Raw genomic sequence first — 23,929 nt, forward strand, 5'->3', positions numbered from 1 at the left:
TCAAAATAAACGTCACACTCGCGGAAGCCAGTAAAGTCCCGATTTGTAGATGCCGTGCGCAGAAGTTCAGGAGCAGAAGTGCCATAAACCAGGTAAAATAGAAATTTATGAAGATATTTTGCAAATATTTATTTTTTATTGTTTACTGACACGGTGATTTTTTTTTCCCGATTTATTTTTAAAATTCAGGTCAAGGCTCCGCTAAACGCTCTGAAAGCCCAAAGCTCAAAATGAGTTCATTACATAAATAAGATTTAATTTTTTCTGTAATACTTTGTGAATTTAAGAAGCAACACACCACACACTTGTTTATACAAAGTGTAAAGGTAATAAAAAGCAATATATACAGCGGTACCTTTATTTTAGACGTCAAAAAGTAATTGCAGCTACCAATGTTTTCTTTTCCGAGGAAACCGGGTCCAAATGGCTCTTTGGGTGTTACGGGTTGCCGACCCCTGCTTTAGGGGTTCAATGTCTTGCTCAACAACACTTCGATAGGCAAAGAGGAACCGGGAGTTCAGTTCCAAGGACGATCGCTTTTTGCTTGTCATTGTCTTGTCCTTGTATGCCTTCCTGCTGCTAAACACTATCCCCAATAACGGGATGGTTAAAGTATATCCCAAAAGTACTCACTGGACTGCGGCATCATGGACGTGTACACCTTCGGGTCGATGGTGCCCATGGGCGGAGGCAGCAGCGGGTTGGTGAAGCTTCGCAGCGGATGGGTCGGCCGCACGCAAGCCGTCGGGATGGTCCGACTACCGCCCGCCTGGGACTCTTCCGTGGCGCCGGTGACCGTGGGCGCCCCTGGTACCGACCCTACGCCCGGGACGTGCTCCCCGGTCGGGGCGGAGGCGCCGGGGAGGAGCGGCGCCGGCTGCTGTGGCGGCGACTGCTGCTGGAGGAGGGGGTTGGTGGCGGCGTCGGAGGGCATCACTGTCGGACCGGCGGTGAAAGGAGGGCGGTGGGCGGATAAAAAGAGTTGTTTAGAGGAAGAAATGGAAATATGAAAGGACGCGGAGAAGGTCGGACAAAAGACGACATATCTAATTAGTCTCAATCGCCGTGTCGCTCGTAATGAGTCACGTTTTATTTGGAAACCCGACAGAAAACACCGAACAAGATAAACAGCACAACTTCAAACGTGCGAATGTTCGACTACGAAATCCCGCAGAGCTCCAGGGTTTTTCATAGACGCTGCCCCCTTTGATGTCGGCGGCATTGCGCTTTTTTCTCAATTACCCCGACACTTAACGCGCTTCTCAACCTCTTTATGTACGTGTAATGTGATAACACCCTCGCCGGTTTCACGCCTTTTTTTTTTTTTTTTGGCTAAATGGCGACTCCGGAGGGGGGTTGCTCGCAGTGGACTGACCTTTTTGAACTATTTGATGGAACCAGCGGGAATTAGATGCGCCCAAAAATAAGCGTCTATTAAACAAGTCCAAATCCATCAACAAGATGTTGCTTTAAATAGATTATGTTTTATGGCTCGGCACACCAGAAAGTGTCTTTTTGGCTGGATCGCAAAGTTAATCCAATAGGGTTGGCTTGATTTGAGCTAAATGTACTCAAATGAGACGGGCATGCGTGGGAGGTTAGCTTCATTCTTTGGGCTTTTCATCTGTTGGCAACGCATCTGCGAGAGCTCACATCGACGAAGCATACCGAAATTTGGACCTTTTAACATCATGTGACAAGACGACGACTGAATGGAAGCATACCGAAATTTGGACCTTTTAGCATCATGTGGCAATGAGACGACCAAATGGACGCGTAGTGGATTTTGGACCTTTTAAAATTGTGTGACAATGAAACGACCAAATGGACACATACTGGATTTTGGACCTTTTAACATAATGTAACAATAAGATGACCGAATGGAAGCATACCGAAATTTGGACCTTTTAGCATCATGTGGCAATGAGACAACCAAATGGAAGCATAGTGGATTTTGGACCTTTTAACATCGTGTGACAATAAAACGACCGAACAGAAGCATACCGAATTTTGGACTTTTTAACATCGTGTGACAAAAGGACAAACAAATGGAAGCATACCAGATTTTGGACCTTTTAACATCGTGTGACAAGAGGACGACTGAATGGAAGCATACCGAAATTTGGACCTTTTAGCATCATGTGACAATGAAACGACCAAATGGACGCATACTGGAGTTTGGACCTTTCAATATAATGTAACAATAAGATGACCGAATGGAAGCATATCGAAATTTGGACCTTTTAGCATCATGTGACAATAATACGACCAAATGGAAGCATACTGGATTTTGGACCTTTTAACACCGTGTGACAATAAAACGACCGAACAGAAGCATACCGGATTTTGGACTTTTTAACATCGTGTGACAAAAGGACAAACAAATGGAAGCATACCAGATTTTGGACCTTTTAACATCGTGTGACTAGAGGACGACCGAATGGAAGCATACCGAAATTTGGACCTTTTAACACCGTGTGAAAAGAGGATGACCAAAAAGAGCACAAAAGTCCCACCCATGGCCGCACTCAAGCATCAAAATTCTCTTTTGACCTTCCCTGCCGCTGTGAATGCGACCAATAGAGGGCACAGCGGCGGCTCTGTCTTGTTCCTTGGACCTATTTTTGGTCCTGTGTTAGTAGTCCACCTGCTTCCACTCCATCCAAACATAATAGGCCTTTTGTTACAATGAGGCAGAACTACAGCATCCACTTCAAGCACTTTGAAAGACTCTTATTATTGGCCAACAGAAGGGACCCTCCGGACAAGGCCATGTGATACTGTTGGCTGAAGACTCAATATTTTACATTTGGAAATACTCAGTTGTTTTCAAAGACATTTGTTAAGGATGTAACAGTTTCTTCGTTTTGTTTTTTTTTGTCCACAGTGGACGTCGCAAAACGCTGAAACCAAAACGCCGAAGTACAGTTGAAGTACCTTTTGAAGTAAAAGTAAAGGGCATTGATGGAACAGAAATTTCACAAAATACAGATATCGAGCTGGTCACTTGCGCTGGTTGTGATGTTCTTTGTCCAATAATAATGGACCTCTGGGATCAGGATAAAATGTAACCGTGAACCGGAGCCAAAATCCTCGTTTTCGGGACAATACTTGGCCAATAAAGTCCCTTCTGATGAACGCTTGCTTTTCCTCCAATGTATTCCTGTAATCGTCCCCTGCTTCCGTGATGATACTCGAGATATATTTTCAACACTATTTTCTAATTAGAAAAAAAAACAAAAAAAAAAACGGTTATTTGGCGTGCAGTAATAACGCCTCCCGGTGCGTCGGCTATTTCAATGACGCTGAAAACTCCTCCGCAGTTTTCTGACGATGTTGTATCATTTCCGACTAGGAATTAGCCAATTACCGCACAATCGCTCCCGACCGCATCGCTTAGAATTGTCCTCAGGAGCGAAATTGGTCTAAATGTGATTGAAAATAAACAAACAAAAAAACACAGGAGTCAGTAAATGTTGAATTATCATGTGAAAACTTTGTTATCAAAGTGAGTTTTGGAGTTGATCCTGAATCGCACATTTTTAAAGAAAGAATAAATATAACGTCTTTTTCCATACATTTACTCACCTTTTTTTCCCCAGATAATTTTATTGTTATTTTTAATTTTAATTTTTTTTTTTTAATTTCTATTGTTTTTATTTATTTTTTTAAATAAAAAAAATCAAGTAAAATAAAATAGGAGAAAATTATTATTTAATAAATTATTATATTATTATTATTTATTATTATAATATAATTATATATATTTATATATTTATATAGTATATATTTGGATATATATAATATTTTATATTATAATTTATTATTATAATAATCTTTTTTTTTAATAATTATTTGTGAATTCATTAATTTGTCTTTTTATGTATCTACTTACTAAAATATTTATTTCATATTTTCTCTTCTCCAAAGACCAATTGGATTTTTTTTTCAGAAAGAATTATTCTCCAACTTGTATCCCAGATTCTGTCAGATGACCCGGGTTCACCTCACATCTGTACTTCTTCACCGCCCATATTTTTCTGTAATCTTGACATGTTTGTGTTTCCGGTTGGCGGCGGCTGCACTTCTTTGAATAGTTTCTTATAAATAACGTGACGGTCCTTAATGTTAAACGGCTAATGTTGCTAATGAGCCGAAACAGCTGCTAAACAGTGGAGGTTCACACCCGGCCTACAAGAGGCCCCTTTTCTTTAACCCACAAACTAAAGTAGGAAGTTAATAGTGTGTTTCTAATTGGCCTCGGGAGAAATGTTTGGCCATTAGGAGCTGTTACTCACGTATTTAACCGGACATGCTTGTGTTTGCAGCTTTCAAATGTTTTTTTTTTTTTTGGACAAAGACTCCATCAGCAGCCGGATCTTCTGTTCGACTCGTGAAGGAACGTAAACATAGCAACGCCTGTGGAGGCATTTCTTTTTTTTTTTTTTTTTTTTTTTTTTTTAAGTCCGACGCAAGAATAAGATGCAAAAAACAAAAATCATTGGTTTTCGGTTCAAAAACGGTGATGTTTTATCGGGGACGCAAAGTTCGGTGACATTTCACCGGTCAAAGCTTAGCTGGGGGGAGTTCAGGCAGTTTGTGGCCAAATAATAACACTAGATGGATGGATGGATGGATGGATGGATGGATGGATGGATAATAATAATAATAATAATAATACATGGGATTTTTATAGCGCTTTTCATGACACTCAAAGACGCTTCACAAGTAAAAAAAAACAGAGGGAACAGAACATACACAGAATTATTGGGAAGAAGTCCAAATTGGATAGATAGATAGATAGATAGATAGATAGATAGATAGATAGATAGATAGATAGATAGATAGATAGATAGATAGATAGATAAAAAATAAAAAAACAATAATTGTTAGCAAAAAATATATAAATAAATAGATAAATAAATAAATAAATAAATAAATAAAAATATAATGAATAAATAAATAAATAAACAGATAATAAACAAATGAATAAATGAATAACAAGATAATAAACAAATAAATAAATGAATAACAAGATAATAAACAAATAAATAAATGAATAAAAAGATAATGAATAAATAAATAGATAAATAAATAAATAAAAAGATAACAAACACTTAAATAAATAAATAGATTAAGGATGAATATATAATATATGTAATAAATAATAAATGCTTGTCGATTATCAGGTGAGAGATAAAGATAAACTACCATTCACCCCTTCCTGATATTTTTATTTTTTACAAAAATATAGGAAATCGCCAATTAAAAAAAACAAAAAAAAGTTGCCACTTTCTATGATGGGAGTAATCTAATTACTATGATATTAGAAAAAAAAAAAAAAAAAAAAAAGTTATGTACATTCCTAGAGTTTTTCTTTTTTTTTTTTCCTTCATTTATTTTATTCATCTTTTTAAATGTGAGCGTATTCAGGACCCACCTGGTGTGTATCCTCTGTCCACCGTCAGGCTGGAAAACGGCATCGGCCTCAGGCTGAACTTGCCGTGCGTGAAGCCGCAGGACGGCGACGGCAGGATCCCGGGATACGGCGCCGAGTCCAGAGACGGCACCGGGATGGCGCTGACCACCGCTGGCGGGGACGGGGAAGCAGAGTCGGTCACCAAAACGCTATCCAAGCGCGGGAAAAGGGAACTTTATAGCAAACTATAAACGGGGAACTGAGATGGAAGTTATCCTGGTAAAACGCGGCTTGTTAAAACTGATTGTTAAAATTTTGATTTTAACGTCCCCGGGACTAAATAAAAGGGTCGGTAAATGAGTGAGTAAACGTCAGCGCTGCAGCCGTTTACAGCTGCGCACGCGTGTGTGTGTGTGTGTGTGTGTTGTGAGTTGAAACAAAGCAAAACGTGCGCTGCGGCGTGACCTCGCGGTCCACATTTAATGGCCGCTATCACAGATTTGAAGAGTTAAAGCCGGAGGACGCGCCACTTGATGTTAGCATCAAGGTGCTCCAGGTGTCCGGGTGAGTTGTGTTACAAAGGGTGAAAGGTGTGTGTGTGTGTGTGTGTGTGTGTGTGTGTTGTGGGGGGCCTAGATAGCACATTTCTAATCGTAACCATGACCCCGAGCTGCTCAGCGGGTTTCTAGTTAGCAGATACCCGATGCCTCGTGGGAATTGTAGCTCTGCAAGAAGCTACTAGCTAAAAGCTGTAGGACCGTTTTGATGTTCCTGCTAGATTTTCAGGATTTAGACCCGCGGCCTCCAAACTACGGCTCGGGGGCCGAATATGGACCGCCTCCAGTTTTTTCCCGGCCCCTGAGCAAAACCAGAGATGCATTACGATGCAGGGTTTTTAACCTGCGGCGGACAAACGATTATTTTTTTCGTCAAATTCTGAGAAAAGGCTGTTTGTCGTATCTGTCAAGAGACGGTGGCTGGATTTAAAGGATTATTTAACCACGAGAAAGTCCCGTTGCTATTAAAAACCTCTTTTACAAGGGAGGCAGCAATAGATTTAAATTTCATAAATAGTGTTATTTACTTTATTAATAACGTTAGTATTAATCTTCTGATATATATTTTTTTTTTTTTTTTCCTGTCAAGATCCGAGAGAGAGTTAATTTTCTGTTATGTACAACTTTCTGCAAAACACTAAATGTTTACATTTAGGAAGCTCTCCATTAGAGAAGGGAAACGTTATTCGATCCTGATTGGTAAACGTTTGAGGACCCCAAAGAAATCCGGTTTTGTGAAGAAAACCCGCCGTTAAACTGACACTTTTTGGCCGATATCGGATTTTGCACAGAAAATATATATCGAAAAAAAAAAAAAAACTATTGCGCCTGCTCGGTTCGGTGCCGCTCCGAAGGTCCGAATGTGAGATTGTTGTCTCGCAAACATCGGAAAAAGCTCCACGAAGGCGAACATATCCCATCCGTGTCTTTAACCCCCGGAGCTCTTTTCAATTCCATTCTCAGTCGGACGACACGGAGGAGGTCCGTCCGCCTCCTGCTTACTCCGGTTTTCTCCTAAAACCCTGATCAATACCGGGATTGATTGGACAGCATCGATTTATCCGGACGCTCCTCGGCTGCGATCAGCAGCTTTGGGAAATTTGTGCGCGCGTGTGTTGCTTACTGTATTTTGAAGAGACGCGGGGGTTTGATTACAGCGGCAGGATGGACGGGGAGAGCAGGGCTGATCAATACTGTCACTGACTGGGGTTATTGATGAGACGGGCGCAGGTTAATGGAGGTTTGTGTGTGTGTGTGTGTGTGTGTGTGTGTGTGTGTGTGTGTGTGTAAGACAGAACGATAAAATCGAAGCGGCGGAGATGGATAGAAATGTGTTGTATTTTTTTCCTCTCCTTTGCGTTGTACCCTGTTGGGATCACCACAGCCAATCAGCTGCCTCCATCTAACCCACAGCCAATCAGATGCCTCCATCTAACCCACAGCCAATCAGCTGCCTCCATCTAACCCACAGCCAATCATCTGCCGCCATCTAACCCACAGCCAATCAGCTGCCTCCATCTAACCCACAGCCAATCAGATGCCTCCATCTAACCCACAGCCAATCAGCTGCCTCCATCTAACCCACAGCCAATCATCTGCCGCCATCTAACCCACAGCCAATCAGATGCCTCCATCCAACCCAAAGCCAATTATCTGCCGCCATCTAACCCACGGCCAATTAGATGCCTCCATCTAACCCACAGCCAATCAGATGCCTCCATCTAACCCACAGCCAATCATCTGCCTCCATCCAACCCAAAGCCAATCACCTGCCACCATCCCACCCAAAGCCAATCATCTGCCGCCATCTAACCCACAGCCAATCAGCTACTTCCATCTCACCAACAGCCAATAATCTATCTCCATCTAGCCCACAGCCAATCATGTAAAGACAGTTGTGTTTTCCAAATGTCAGCAAAGAAATGCGGTTTTAGACTCACAGCCAATCATCTCCATCCATCTAACCCAAAATCAGATCCCACAGCCAATCATCTACTTCCATCTCACCAACATCCAATCATTAATATAAAATATAATAATATAGGACACAATATAATATAATATAGTACACAATATAAAATAATAATAATAATAATACTGATAATGACAATAATAACAATAATAATAATAGTAATTATTATCGTTATTATTATTGTTGTTATTATTATCATTATTATTATTATCATTGCTGTTGTCTGTGCTGTCGTTAGAAATTATAATAATAATTAGTTTATGAGTTCATCAAGAAGGGAAACCAAGAGAAAAGTAAAAAAATACATGTTAAATACATGCAAATACATGCCCAATGAAGTCATGCATTCATTCATTCATTCATTATCTTTACTTCTTATCCCTATAAGGGTTACCGAGTCAAAGCGATTCCATAATAAAAAAATGATTGAAAAAAATGAAAAAAAAAGGAGTAATTCATACGGTCATATATCCTTCATTATATTTACTGCTTATCCTGCACTCTGAGTCTCCTTGATATTTTACCATATTAAATAAATGTATCCATATAGGAATGAATAAAAAAAAAAACATTGATTCATCATCTAAACTGTTTATCCTGCTCGAGCGTCTCCGTGATACAGTAATACTGCCAAAAAAAAATATATATATATTATGATTATTATTGTTGGATTGGGCCTTTTTTTTAAATTTCATTATTTTTCTTCTTGTTATTATCCTCATTAATATAAAAGCAGGGGGCCAGAACGATTCAAAAACAGCTAAATTAACGGATCAATCACTGATCGATTGAACGAAATATCAACCCCATTCAAAAAGAATTAACAAATAGATAAATAATAGATGAATAAAAAGGTTTTTCGACGCAGGAGGCCCAACGTCGGAAGGCGCAAAGGAGAAGAAAAACCCGGAGGCGGAAAGAGAGATCAGCGATCCCGACGTCTGCAGGGCCGAGAAGTGGCAGGTGAAGAAAGAAGCCTGGAGCCGATCCGGAGGAAACCAGGGAGGAGGAAGAGAAAGAGACGGAAACAACAAAACCGCCTGCGGGTTCAACAAATAACACGAGTTCCCGTCATTAGAAATATCTTTTTTTTTTTTTTTAGGCTGTTAAATATCATAAAATTCTTTAAAACAAACAAAAAAAAAAATTAAATATTCTACCAGACGAACATAGTCCAGTGGCCCCCTGGTGGCCGTTACTGGAAACCGCAACTAAATATTCCTCTAATTTTATTTTATTTTATTTTTTACATAAAGATAATTAAAAAAAATAAATAAATAAAAATAAAAATGAAATATCCCGAAGCTGAAAAAGGAACACGAGTGGATCCAGGTCAAGGACAGGTTTGTACGTTGGGACCCCGCAGGCTCCCCCCGCCGCCTCGCGGTGACCCGGACGCCACATCACACACACACACTTCTGCACACACACACACTTTTGCACACACACATGTCGGCATGCGTCACAACGTGGAAAGCGAAATAGAAGAGTCATTAGCTGAGTCACGCTCTCCTGAAATAACCGAGGCAAAGTCGACGGCGACTTCGCTATGCAACAACAACGTCGCGGGAATAAAACACTGGAAATTAAAGTTTCTCACACACACACACTTATGCACACACACACACACATGCAGGAGGGGTGGGTTTAGGATTCTTGATATTTAAAAAGCAAAAAGCGAAGATGGTGATTATCTTGCTTTATTAAATTAAAGGCAGAGCGCGGATGTGTCGGGAATTAAAAGTTGCATTAAAGTATTAGCGAGATGCTAATTGAATGAGCGAGTTAGCAAGACGAGGAATAAAGGACAAGAAAATGAAAAATAATAATATAGTCCCAATAAGTGAAGAGGAGTGTTGGTTATCCATAGACTACCACTGCAGAGTCCACAGGAGAGAAAATGGATCGCTCACACTCCTATCCTCCGGAGGAGTGTGAAGGTAGAACGGCGCGACTGAATAAGTCGTTCTACCCGACTGCCATTGGACTCCTAAACAGCTGATACTTATTCTTCTTTTCTGCTCTTTCAATGTTGCCATTTCAAGTGTACTTGTCGTTGTACCTGCACACCGAGCTGGACTCGAGTTTTTACTTGCACGGCCAAAACCGTTCATATTTATGATAATATTTACAACACCTTCTTCTTCTTCTTTCAGCTTTTTCCTTATAGGGTCGCCACAGCGAGTCAACTTTCTCCATCGAACCCTATTCTCTGTATCCTCCTCTCTCACACCAACTATCTTCGTATCCTCTCTCACTACATCCCAAAATCTTCTCTTTGGTCTTCGTCTAGTCACCTTTAGCAACCTTCTACCCAGATCTTCACCTTGGTCACATCCAAACCATTTCAGTCATCCCTTTGTTTTGGCCATACATGTCCTGCACTCCTGCGACAAATTCTTCTTTCCTTTGGGCTTTTCTCTTCAGGGGTCTCCATAGCGAATCAACCTTTTCCATCCAACCCTATTCTCTGGATGCTCCCCTCTCACATCAACTACCTTCATATCCTCTCTCACTATGTCCATAAATCTTCTCTTTGGTCTTCCTCGAGATCTCTTGCCTGGCAGCTCCAATTCCAGCATCCATCTACCGATATATTCACTATCCCTCCTCTGTACATGACCCAACCATCTCAGTCTGGCTTCTCTGACCTTCTCTCCAAAACATCTAACATGTGCTGTTCCTCTGATAGACTCATTCCTGATCCTCTCCATCCTGGTCACTCCCAAAGAGAACCTCAGCATCTTCATCTATGCAACCTCTAGTTCTGCCTGCTGTCTTTTGGTCATTGTAACAGTTTCTAGTCCATACATCATCGCTGGTCTCACCACTGTCTTGTACACCTTTCCTTTTATTCTGGCTGATAGTCTTCTATCTCTTCGTACCCCTGACACTTTTCTCCACCCATTACAACCTGCTTGGACCCGTCTCTTCACCTCTTTTCCACAATATTTAAAATACGTATTTGCCAGAATGAAAGGAAAGGTGTGCAGGAAAAGTGGTAAGAGCAGAGATGCTGTCTGGCCTAGAAACAGTAACAACGGGGATAAGACAGGAGGCAGAGCTGGAGGTCACAGAGATGAAGATGCTGAGGTTCTGTTCGGGAGGATGGATAGGATCAGCAATGAGTCCATCAGAGGGACGGTAATTGTTGGATGTTTTGGAGAGAAGGTCAGAGAAGCCAGACTGAGATGGTTGGGTCATGAATATATTGGTAGACGGATGCTGAAATTGGAGGTCTAGAGGAAGACCAAAGAGAAGATCTATGGAGGAAGTGAGAGAGGATATGAAGGTAGTTGGTGTGAGACAGAATGATACAGAGAATAGGGTCAGAAGGAGAGGGTTGTTTCGCTGTGGAGACCCCTGCAGGGAAAAGCCCAAAAGAAAAGGAGAATTTGTCACAGTGGTGCAGGACATGTATGACCGGTACAAAGTGATGACTGACATGGTTTGGACACGAACAGAGGAGTGTTCATGTCCAAACCATGGTGAAGATCTGGGTAGAAGGTTGCTGAAGGGATCCCCCGAAAGGAAAAGAAGAAGAAGCTAACGGCTTACGGAGCTCTTCATGTCATGCAGGGAGAAGAAAAAAACACCTCACTGCTATTTTTCGCAAATGGTGCAGGACATGTATGACCGAGACAAAGTGATACTAAAATGGTGTGGACTCCTCTATACATGTCCAAACCATGGTGAAGATCTGGTAGAAAGTTGCTGAATGTGGAGCTGGCAGGCATGAGGTCTAGAGGAAGACCAAAGAGAAGGTTTATGGACGTAGTGAGAGAGGACATGAAGGTAGTTGGTGTGAGGGAGGAGGATATAGTGAATAGGGTTAGATGGAGAAGGTTGATAGACTGTGGAGACCCCTGAAGGGAAAAACCCAAAGGAGAAGAAGAAGAAGTTTACAAAGTCAATACAGAAATCAATACAAATCCAAATGCACTGCGGACAGAAAAGTAAGAATTTCATTGTACAAGGAAACACGTTTCCAAACTGTACATATGACAATAAATACTTAAATCTTAAATCTTGGTGGCTAGTGAGGACAAGCTAGTGAGGACTGAACCTGGACCATCTCCAATCAGAGGCATGGGGAGGGTGAAGGACAAACTTGGAGCAAATACATGTAGTATTACTGCGTATAAATCATGGTTATTACACAAAAGAAAATGGAATTATTTGACATACGGAGAATTATTGCACGTGATGACTCCATATGTTTAATAATTCCATTGTCGTCTGTGCAATGACCGTTTCCTGTAAATCGCTACTAAAAAAAAAAAAAAAAAAACATCTGTCAGAAGAAGCCCGTTCCACCTGATGCTGCTGTCACTTTTGGTTATTGATGTAAACATAATTCATGTTTATTCATTTGCCTTTTTATTGTTTTATTTTAATTGTTTCTTAGCATCTGTCCTTGACTGTCTAATAAAGCGTCTCCAATGTAGTGTATTATTATTATTCATATACACTGTAAGGTTCAAAATTATGCTACATGCTATATTATTTCGAAATATTTTTCATCAAAAGCTGCTTTCAAGAGAGCAGATTTTAAAATTTAAGTTTAACGAGTTTGACGAGTTCGTTGTCAGAGGCGACGGTGTTGATGGTTGCCTTGGTGATGATATGTCGCGCACCACCGCCAGCGTTCAGAGCAGCTGCGTGTCAGTGTCGATACCAGACTTCATTTCTACGTCTGATTTAGAAGCCACGTTCGCGCACACACACACACACACACACACACACACACACACACACACACACAGCAGAATGACACTTAATGAGGGTTCTGAGCTCCGTCTCTTTTGCTCTCTCTTTTTTTCGTCTCACTCAAATCTCCTGAGTGTCCTCCTAGTCAGTGTGTGTGTGTATGTGTGTGTGTGTGTGTGTGTGTGTTTGCAAGTTCCAACCGTATGTTTGTTCCATGCCAGCAGCCTTTTTTTTTTCTTTATCACCTCCATTCCGGAGTTGCAACCAACAGCCTAGTTTGGCTAGCTAGCGCTACGCTATCCGGTACGTTTACTCTCACGGGTCTCTGACAGGTATCCACCATTGTTATTCTTTTTCACTAATATTAACATACGATATTAGCATGTATTAGCATGTAACCGTTAGTTTTTAGTAATAGATAATTTGAGCCTGGTTGAGGCAGAAGACTGGCTACATCAATTGGGGATCTGTCCGAGGTTTTTCTGAGGTGCCCACCTGCTCTGCAAAGCTAGCAAGCGCTAGGCTAGCCCGTAGGTTTACTCTTGCCGGGTCCCAGTGGGTGTCTTACTGTCACACCCTGCCGGGCCTTACCTTTGTCATTTCTTTAAAGAATAAACAAGCTAACATTTTATCACATTAGCTATTAGCATGTAACTGCTAGCATTATCATTGTTACTAGCAGTAAATAATTTGTGCCTGGCCGAGGCAGAAAGCTGCCCACATCCATTGGGGATCTTTCCGAGGTTTTTGCACAGCGCCCACCTTCTGTACGAAGTTAGCTAGCGCTAGGCTAGCCTGTAGCTTTGCTCCTGCAGGGTCCAAGTGGGTAGGGATTGTCCTACTATCACACTCTACCCAGCTCCCCCCTTTTTATTTCTTTTAAGAATAAACAAGCTAACGTTGTATCACATTAGCTATTAGAATGTAATTGTTTGCGTTATTATTGTTATTATTGTTATTGTTATTGTTATTAGCAGTAGATAATTTGTGCCTGGTCGAGGCAGAAGGCTGCCCACATCCATCGGGGATCTGTCCAAGGCTTTTGCACAGCACCAATCCTCTCTACAAAGCTAGCTAGCGCTAGGCTAGCCCATAGCTTCGCTCCTGCAGGGTCCCAGTGGGTGGGCCTTGTCCTACTATCACAACTTACCGGGCTCGACCCTTGTTATTTCTTTTAAGAATAAACAAGCTAGCATTGTATTACGTTAGCCATTAGCATGTAATTGTTAGCGCTGTTACTGTTATTAGCCGTTAATAAATTATGCCTGGTCGAGGCAGAAGGCTGCCCACATCCATCGGGGATCTGTCCAAGGTTTTTGCACACCTCCAAGCTTCTCTACGAAGCTAGCTAGCGCTAGGCTAGCCTGTAGCTTTGCTCCTGCAGGGTCCCAGTGGGCGGGGCTTGTCCTACTATCACACTCTACCGAGCTCCCCCCTTGTTATTTCTTTTAAGAATAAACAAGCTAACATTGTATCGCGTTAGCTATTAGCAGGTAACTGTTTGCACTATTACTGTTATTAGCAGTTAATAATTTGTGCCTGGTCGAGGCAGAAGGCTGCCCACATCCATCGGGGATCTACCCAAGGTTTTCGCTCTATGCCAAAAGCGCTAACGTGCCACAAGACGCTAAAGAAAAACAAGCCCACGGAAGCATTAGCATCCCCCCCACCGCATCACATACGTGTGTTGCTCGGCTGCGAGTCCATCGGAATCATCATTTTTCCCCGCGTCCCCCTCCTGGCGGCCAGCGAGCGCTCCAGCGTGGAGATGCTGCTCGACGCCTCGTCCCCATCCGCACCTGGAACCGCATAGACAACAGAGAACATTGGATTAGCATACGGCTAGCAAACGTAAACAAAACCAAAAAAAAACGGAAAAACCCGCTACCTGAGTGGCTGCTCTTGCTACCCATCTGGCTCTCCGATTGGCTGTGGGCCACCTGGGGGAGGTCCTGGCAGGACTGGATGGGGGAGTCGCGGGCGGAGGGCGCCACGCTGGGGGCCTTCTCCATGTTCTTCATCTCCATCTCCTCGTGGTGGATCCAAAGGTCCGGCGGGCGCAGGTCTTTCTGGCTCCCCTTCCGCTTGCTAGCGCTATGGCTAGCTCGCTTCCTGCAGGGGAGAGCTAGCGTTAATATTGGCGACGGAAGCGTTGAAACACCGGTCTGTCTTCCAGACAGGAAAAAAACCACAGGTGCTTTTTTTTTTTTTTTTTTTTTAATTTTTTTTAATGCGGTGAGGAAACCATGTGTCAGTTTGGCGGGATTATTCATTAGAGACCAGGACGGGTCATTAAGCATCTGCCTCATTACCGTGACAGATGTTTACTGGCGTCGCGCAGACGAATGAAAGGCCTGACTTCCATCCCCCCACTTCCACACGTCGCCGCCGCGGCCAGAAATGCTTATCCACGGACAAATCATTTATCCTGTAACGCGGACGTGAAAACGCCGTCGGCTAAGTAAATACAATTTGAATGCATGTTCCGAGGGATGTTAATATTTTAGACAGAACGATACCTTGTATTTGCGTTGGTTTTATTCATATATATATATATATATTTTTTTTTTTCTTTGTTTGTTTTGTTCTATTGGGTTAATCGTACAAAAAATAAATACGAAAAGAAGTATTACCTTTAATTAATGAGCGTGTATTTTTTTCCCACTCAGATCATTACTTAACAACTAGGAAAACATATTTACAGAGGACTTGCGAAGATATATAATACATTACAATAATTTATTCACCCATTTATGAATGTATCTATGTTTTCATTTGTGTCTGTATTTATTGAATTAAATTTCTCTTTTCTTTATTCATTTATTGTGTTGTGTGTTGACAAGAATAACAATAACAGTAATTCTAAGAATAACACTTCACAATTACCATTGCAACAATTTTGTTTTGTTTATTATTATTACAATTCTAATTAATGACATGATTTGTGTATTATGATTAATAACGATAATAGTTTCATATTGTTGTCGTTATCATCATCATCATCATCATCATGTTCATTATTATAATGATTATTAGCAACATTATTGTTGCTATTATCAATATTGTTATTAATAATAGTATCATACCATTACTATATAATTATGATAGTATTATTATTAATCCTATTACTTTCATTTCTATTAATCAATAGATCTATTATAATTATTATTTTTACTGTTGTTAGTATTTCTAATACTAAAAGAATAAAAAACAACAACAGCAATGATGATAATAATAATAACAACAACAACCCCAATAATAAGAATAATAATAATGATAATACAAAAATAACAAAAAAAAAAATGCAATTAAAAATGATAGCAATAATAATAATAATAATGATAATGACTATGATAATGATAATAATGCTGTTATTATTGTCATTTTTATTCCCTGATTATAATATTTTCTTTCCCACTGTAAATCCCCGTGTCCCGACTTACTTCCGCTGCTGAGCCGACGACCGGCGGGTGCAGATCAGCGCCACGATGATGACCACGACCACGGTGACGGCGCCCACCGAGACCACGATGATCACCAGGAGGTTGCTGTTCTTCTGCGGCGTGGCGCTGCCATGAGGCGGACGCATCTGACCAATGGGAGACTCTGAAATAAAAGCGTGAAAAATATATATTTTCATACCGAGTTTTTTTTTGGGAAGCGAATGAGAGGCCGCGCAGATAATGAATGAATATAAAGTAGAAATAGACCAAAAGATGTATCAAGTCGGGTTTATTGACGGGGCTTCGGCCGGTCGATCCGTTAGCCGAGGGCCGGCAAATGGTTCGATTCCGAGACGGACGAGGAAATCAGAAGATGAGGAAAGAGAGGAGTGATGGATTGCGCTTTTCATCGAGACGGACAAAGAAGTGAGGGAAAGGGAGGGAGAAGAAGGTGAAGTTCTCTCTCTCTCGTTCCTTGATCTTCATCCCTTCTTCAATAACGTCCTCATCTCCTCCCTCGCAGCTTCAAAACACCTCCAACCCCCTCACATGTTCATTTTTCCATCCGTTCTCCATTTTTCTTCCCTCGCTCTTCTTCTGTCACCCCTTCTTTTTTTTTTAAATTCCTCATTCACTTCTTGTCATTCTCACTCTCTCTCTCTCTCTTTCCCTTCGTATTCCAAGGTCAAGTTAATGAATGACAGAGCGTGTCATCAATTCCCCTCTCTCCTCCAACACCTGTCAAACAGTCAACACACACACACACATGCTTGCACACACACACACACACACACACACACACACCATACGGTGTATTGATTGGAACGGCAGCATCTGCTCGGTCTTGTGCGTCCAAGGAAACCGCGTTGTGTTTGGTTCTGCAGAATCTCACTTGTTGTTGAACCTTTAATGCTAATTTATCGTGTGCGATTTAATGGATGGATGTTTGTATATATAGATAGATACATGATTCATTGATCCTGGGATGTTATTATTATTATTAATATTAAAATGATTATTTTTCATGGAATTTCCATTCATTTGCACGCACATGTATATATACATATATACATATATACATATATATATATATATATAAATATATATATGAAAAATTAATATGTATTTATAAAATATACATAAATATATTTACATAAATATATGTATATTTTGTATGTTTATATATATATATCGAGTATATAGATATACGGGCACACACGCGTGTATATACAGTATCTATATGTGTATATAGGACTGTCTCAGAAAATGAGAATATGATTAAGTTCTTTATCTCCTGTAATCCAATTTTAAAAAAAAAAACCTTTTCATGATCTTCTAATATTTTGAGATAAGGTATTTGAGTTTTCTAAAGATGTTAGCCATAATCAGCAATATTAAAATAATAACAGGCTTGCAATATTTGAGTTGATTTGCAATGAATCCAGAATATGTGACTTTTTTTTTACATTTTTTTTACATACATTTTTTACATTCTGGATTCATTACAAATCAACTGAGATAATATTTTTTTTGTTTTTTGTAATTGCATTACAGAAGTTATAAACTTCACAATATTCTCATTTTCTAAGACAGACCTGTGTCGAAACACACACGTATATTAATGTATATATATGTATATATACATTTGTGCGTATACACACACGGATATCGATAACAATAACGTATCAATTTCATTTACATTTACACACACAAACACAAACATATATATATATGTATATATGTACACTGTATGTATAAACATATATTTAAAATGCTTTCCTGCTTAGTTTTGCATATTCCTACATTTATCTCAATAATAATTCCAATAATTCTAAGGACGTCGTTTGCATTTTTGCACTTCATGAGGCACTATTTCAGTTGTTGTTTCAAAACAATTATGTCTTTTTCACAATGACAAATAAAACTATCGATTTATTCATCAATTCACGATTTCATTATCTCCACAGGGATGCTGGAGGTTTCCCCTGCCGTCATTGGCCGAAAAGTTGGGGTTAAAAAGCTCATCCAACCAGGGATCTCCTTGCTGTGAGGTGGAAGTGCTAACCGCTGCGCCGCCCTGATGCTACGTATCATCTGCTCATTGTGTCTTATCCGGCCCTCAGGCTGTCAGCTGGCGAGACGCGGCGTTTAACCCGCGACCCGTCAACTGTCAGCCACGGCGCTCAAGTTCACACCAATGAAACACCTGCATGGCTGGAAAAAAACAACAAAAAAAAAAAGCCAGACTATGTCTCAAATTGAGGAGTTGCTCCTGATAGCGAGGTTAGCATGAGTGTGTGGGTGTGTGAATGCTATCCAGCGGAAAGTGCTCTGTGAGTCGAAGCTTTTATTGATGCAAAAAAAAACATTATTTTGAAGATTCGGATGGGCTTATTTTACATTATCCGATCAAATTCGCTTGTTATTCAGAGCAAATGGCTGCTTCTTGCAGGCGACGGCAGAGATGTTCCAGGGGAACACGCAGGAACAAAATGTAATTCAATTTTAACCGACTTTTTCTTTTTAGAATAAATATAATAATATATCATTGTTTTAATAATATTTGTTAATAATAATTATAATAAATATTATTATTATTATTATGACATTTATATTGATAGTTATATGATTATTGTTATCTTTATTATTATGGCATATGTAATGCTAGTTATATTACTATTATTATTATTATTATTATTATTACTATTATTATCATTATTATGGCATATGTAATTACAGTTCTATTATTATTATCATTATTATCATTATTATTATCATTGTTATCATTATTATTATTATTGTTATCATTATTATTATTATTATTATTATTATGGTATTTACAGGACTGTCTCAAAAAATTAGAATATTGTGATAACGTTCTTTATCTTCTGTAATGCAATTGCAAAAAAATGTCATACATTCTGGATTATTCATTACAAATCAACTGAAATATTGCAAGCCTTTTATTATTTCAATATTGCTGATTATGGCTTACATCTCAAAAATTTTATCTCAAAATATTAGAAGATCATGAAAAGGTCTTTTTTGTTTTTTTAATTTCATTACAGAAGATAAAGAAATTTATCAGAATATTCTAATTTACTGAGATAGTCCTGTATATTGATACTTTTTGTTATTATTATTATTATTATTATCTTTACATAATAATATTTAATATTATTATTATTATTATTGTATTATCATTGTCATCTTTAGTATTATTTTCATGTTTACTATTATTTTTATTATTATTATTATTATTACTATTGTTAATTATTATTAATTGATTTTATCTTAATTATTTTTGTTGTTTCTTGCTTCCCATCCCCTGAGAGCGCTAACACGCTAACGTGACGGCGTCAAGGCATTTTCTTTTGGACGAGTTGTCCTTCAATAGTGACACACACTTACACACATGCACACACACACACACAGACACACACACACACACGGTCACACTAAGGGAACTGTGACCTGGTCGAAACAGTCAGAGGTGAATATTCTCTGCCGGCTGTTTTTTTTTTTCTTTCCCAGAGCCGGTCGACGTAAAGGACATCGCAACGTTAAAGATGAAATACACCCGAGGTGAGGAGCGAGGCGTTGCCCCCGGCGACCTGCCGTAAAGCTGGAGGAGACTGGAGGTCAGTGATGATGGATTTATGATGGCCTCGCAGCGGCCAAACATTGACAGGCACGCACACACACACACACACACACACATGTTCGGCCGTCCTCTACCAGGAAACTGAATCACCAGAGGCTACAGACCGTGACCTTTGACCTCAAAGAGTCGGGGCGACTGGGGGCAGGAAGGCAGTTTGTCTTCAAGCGGCGGCTATGAACGTCATTTGCTGCGCTCGCTTTTAAATACTGGATCTCGCATCGCAGCGCTCTGCGCACATTTATATCAGATATTGACTGATGTGCTGTAATTACACTGTAATGACAACAGCCGTGCGTGATTGAGTTTGCAAATTAACAAAGATGATAGTAATGCATTTAATTAGTTAAAGAAAATTACATGACCTAAAAAAAAAATTAATAGAAAGATTTTTTTTTCTTTTTTTTAATGATTGAAATATATCTTGATCCAAGACTTGATTTACACTATATTTATTTTTCTATTTTTCGAAAATAATTAAATGAAATAAAAATAAGAAGGAATGATTTACTCAGACTACATTGGATAAATAATAATGATTATCTCTGCTTTTTTTAATAAAAAAAAAAAAAAGTTTTTGTCTGATTGAAGTAAATTTTCTATTTTATCTAAAATATGCTGCATTTTTATCTAAAATATTTATAACAAATAAAATATTTTTTCATATTATATTACATTTTCCATTTTTCGAAAATATAAACAATAAATTGAAAATAATTTGAATATACTTTTCTTTGTTTCACTTAAAACTTGATTTATACATAATATATTTTTTTTCTATTTTCCTAGATTTATTTCAATAAATAAAGAATAATATATATATATATATATTTCTAGATTTTTTTTATTTTTCTAAAATAGATACAATAAATCTAAAATTATTTGAAAATACTTTTCTTTGTTTTACTTAAAGCTTGATTTATACGCTGTATATTTTCTTTTTGTTTTTCTAGATTTCTTTAAATAAATATATTAAGATATTTTGTCTGATTGAATATAAATTTTTGAAACATATTTGCAATAAACTGCATATTATATGTATGTTATATTGACTTTTCTATTGACATTCAATGAACGTAAGGGAAATTTTGTAATAATCACATTTTTAGTCACATTTGTAATAGTCACATTTTTTATGAGTGGAAGATCACAAAATGCAAATGAATATATTATAAATAATGATTAATTATAAATAAATAAAAATAAATAAATTGTTTTTTAAGTCATTATAAATCAAACCATTCACCCCCTGTCACTCATACGTCTGGACAATTTAGGGTTTCTATTGAACTTCCTGCATGGAGATTCAACCGGACACCTTCTCGCCGCAAGGCGGAAGCGCCGACCTCCCCGTCGCCCGCGTAGCTGCCAACTTAATCGACATCAAACGCCTCATTTAAAAGTTAGATATAAATAAATGATGAAAAACGGGAGGCAAAAGTTTCCCCGTCTCCCCCCCGTACATCAATCCGACCGCTATTAGTCATGTTGTCATTCGATTAAAAAGAGATGATTTACACGCCGACGTTGTTTTGATTCTGCTTCTCCTTCCACAAACAGCGTGTCTATCTAATTTGTATACTAAAAAAAAAGAAAAAAAAAGAAAACGATGGATGTTGAGATTGGGAAGCTAATTAATTTTCCTCGACAGCCGGCAGGTTGTAGGACAAACAGGAAGCGGCGTCGGCGGACTGCAGATCAGCCGACGCCGCAGACGTATCCTTTCCCTAATGTAGTTTACAATCCCGACAAGGGGGGGATTTTAATGATGCTGCACGATGTTGGGGAAACACACACACACACACACACACAAAGGGCTTCGGCATAGCAGCAGGACCCAGAAGGTCAGAGGTCTTTGTAGCATCTCATCAAAGTGGATGTTAAGATTTGGACGTCCGCTGGTCAGACTTTTTGCAGTTTTTTTGAAAGGGAACCAGATTGGGAGGCATCGATTTGGTTTATTGTTTGTCTCAAAGCACAAAGAATCGTTATTTCTCTAAAAATCGCAATTTCTAATACATATTTTTACCCAAGGGCTAACTTTCTGCTAGCGTTAGCTTTGGCGCAATACAATACGGTATAATACGCTAATATGAGATGAGATGAGAACAACTTTATTAATCCCGAAGGAAATTGTTGTGCCAGAGTTTCAAGTAAAAACATAACAGTAATAGATAATAATGGAAAGGAGGAAGAATAAGAAATATAATGAAATATAAATTGTATAACGCTAATAATAACTAGTAATAACACAACTAACGCTAGTAGTAATGCTACATTGTGCTGCTATTGGGTGCAATTTCCAGTTCAAGAGAAGCAAAAGTACTGATGCTAAGCTACACAGCTTTGCAAGCGGTAAGAAGATGGAAGGAGTGCTTGATATTTTTATCCAGATTGCCGCATCTAGCCGAGCTATTGCTAAAAGAACTGCTAGTTTGAAGCGGACGCTAAAGCCCAACCGCTTGCCGACAGTTTTCTGTCGGGTGAAGCCGACGCTAGACTTTTTGCCGCCAGGACGAGCAGAAGTAGCATCTTGACCAACGAGATCATGGCAAAAGCTAGAGCTAATGGAAGAAGTGGAGCTCCTCACAACAAGCGCTCTCCGTTAGCATAGCAACAGCGACTTTTGCCGACCCTTGCCTTTGTCGGTCTTCATTTTTAAGCTACCAAAACAGCGTTTTTGTGCAATTTTACACAAACTAAGACACGTCGGGAGATTTCATTTTCACCTAGCTGGTATAAATATAGATCAGATAGGACAATGACATCTTTGTAACCGCTAACCGCTAACCGCTAACCATGGACCTGACGTTGAAGCCTCATCACCCGATTCCACAGCGGCTAAATGTTAAGCTTCCCGTTTAGCAGTAGGACTTTGCTTGCTCGTGTGTGTGTGTGTGTGTGTGTGTGTGTGTGTGTTACCGTTAATACTGCTCCTGTCAACCAGGTTGGTATCGGGCGGCCAGAAGGCGTGGTCTCCTCCTCGACCTGGAGGTGGGAGGAAAGAGAAAATGGAGGGGATGAAGAAGCAACAAGCCATTTTGCAGCTGTAATAGAGGGATCGGACGGTGAGATTGTTTCCAATCCGGAAATAAATTGCCTTGTTTCCACACACAAACACACACACACACACACACACACACACACATCCTCCATTGCACTTTCCCTTTCCCTTTCGTGAAGCTCAATTAAATCGCATTTACATTAGGAAGGAAACAAAAATTAGACCTCTTGGTCAAACGATGAAGCCCGACGTTGTTTCGGGAATCCGGTAAATCGGATTCGGTTAAATTAACGTTAAAAGAGAGAAAAATGTCTGAAAAACGTAAAAGCCCATGTGAGACGGGAAGACTGGAAACCCCTGGTTGGTGAAATTAAATTGAAATAAATATTTATTTTCAGGAGAGCGAGAGGCCTCTGTACAAAGATATTTTTTTCTTTTTTTTAATGACTGAAATCCATCTTGATCCAAGGCTTGATTTACACTGTATTTTTTTTTTTTCTAAAGTATTTAAATGAAATAAAAATAGGAAGGAATGATTTACTCAGACCACATCGAATAAATAATAATGATTCTCTGCTTTTTTTCAATTAAAAAAACAAAACAAAACAAAAAGGTTTTTGTCTGATTGAAGTAAATTTTCTATTTCATCTAAAATATTTATAATAAATAAAATGTTTTTTTTCATATTGTATTACATTTTCAATTTTTTTTTAATATAAACAATAAATTGAAAATAATTTGAATATACTTTGTTTTACTTAAAGCTTGATTTATACACTATATATTTTTTTTCTATTTTCCTAGATTTATTTAAATAAAGAATAATATTAAGTTTTTTTTCCAATTAACCAATGTTTTTTTTTGTTATTAGTCTGAAAAAACATGATAATAATTTAATTTATATCCAGGTTTGAATGAAAAACTTACATCGATAAAGCTCAGGGTGGAAGGAGGAACGGCAGAAATGATAATATTTAAAGAAACTCCGCCAGGTTTATAAATCGCACAGTTGAAATCAAACATCAGCATGTGTGTGTGTGTTCATGTGTGTGTGTGTGTGTGTGTGTGTGTGTGTGTGTTTCTGGTGTGGGGTCCTTGGCTGCACATCAATCTGCGCTCCTCTCCTGACAACACTTCACTTTGAACAATGCAGAAGGACTGCA

General features: G+C 39.1%; 1 protein-coding gene across 1 annotated transcript in view; it reads right to left on the reverse strand.

Annotated features, from left to right (window-relative positions):
* The window catches only part of LOC147220610 (netrin receptor DCC-like), a 73,331-nt gene that overhangs the window by 32,057 nt on the left and 17,345 nt on the right, over positions 1-23,929 (reverse strand). The window contains exons 6-11 of the mRNA XM_086170100.1: positions 22,685-22,750; positions 16,102-16,264; positions 14,547-14,770; positions 14,341-14,457; positions 5,441-5,590; positions 634-936 (exon numbers count right to left, since the gene is read on the reverse strand). Coding sequence (XP_086026226.1) covers positions 634-936; positions 5,441-5,590; positions 14,341-14,457; positions 14,547-14,770; positions 16,102-16,264; positions 22,685-22,750 — 1,023 coding nt within the window. The remainder of the gene's footprint in view (positions 1-633; positions 937-5,440; positions 5,591-14,340; positions 14,458-14,546; positions 14,771-16,101; positions 16,265-22,684; positions 22,751-23,929) is intronic.

Source organism: Fistularia commersonii, chromosome 23 (genome assembly GCF_037954325.1).
Source record: "Fistularia commersonii isolate RoL2024-O1a breed Wild chromosome 23, RoL_Fcom_v1.0, whole genome shotgun sequence".
NCBI lineage: Eukaryota > Metazoa > Chordata > Actinopteri > Syngnathiformes > Fistulariidae > Fistularia > Fistularia commersonii.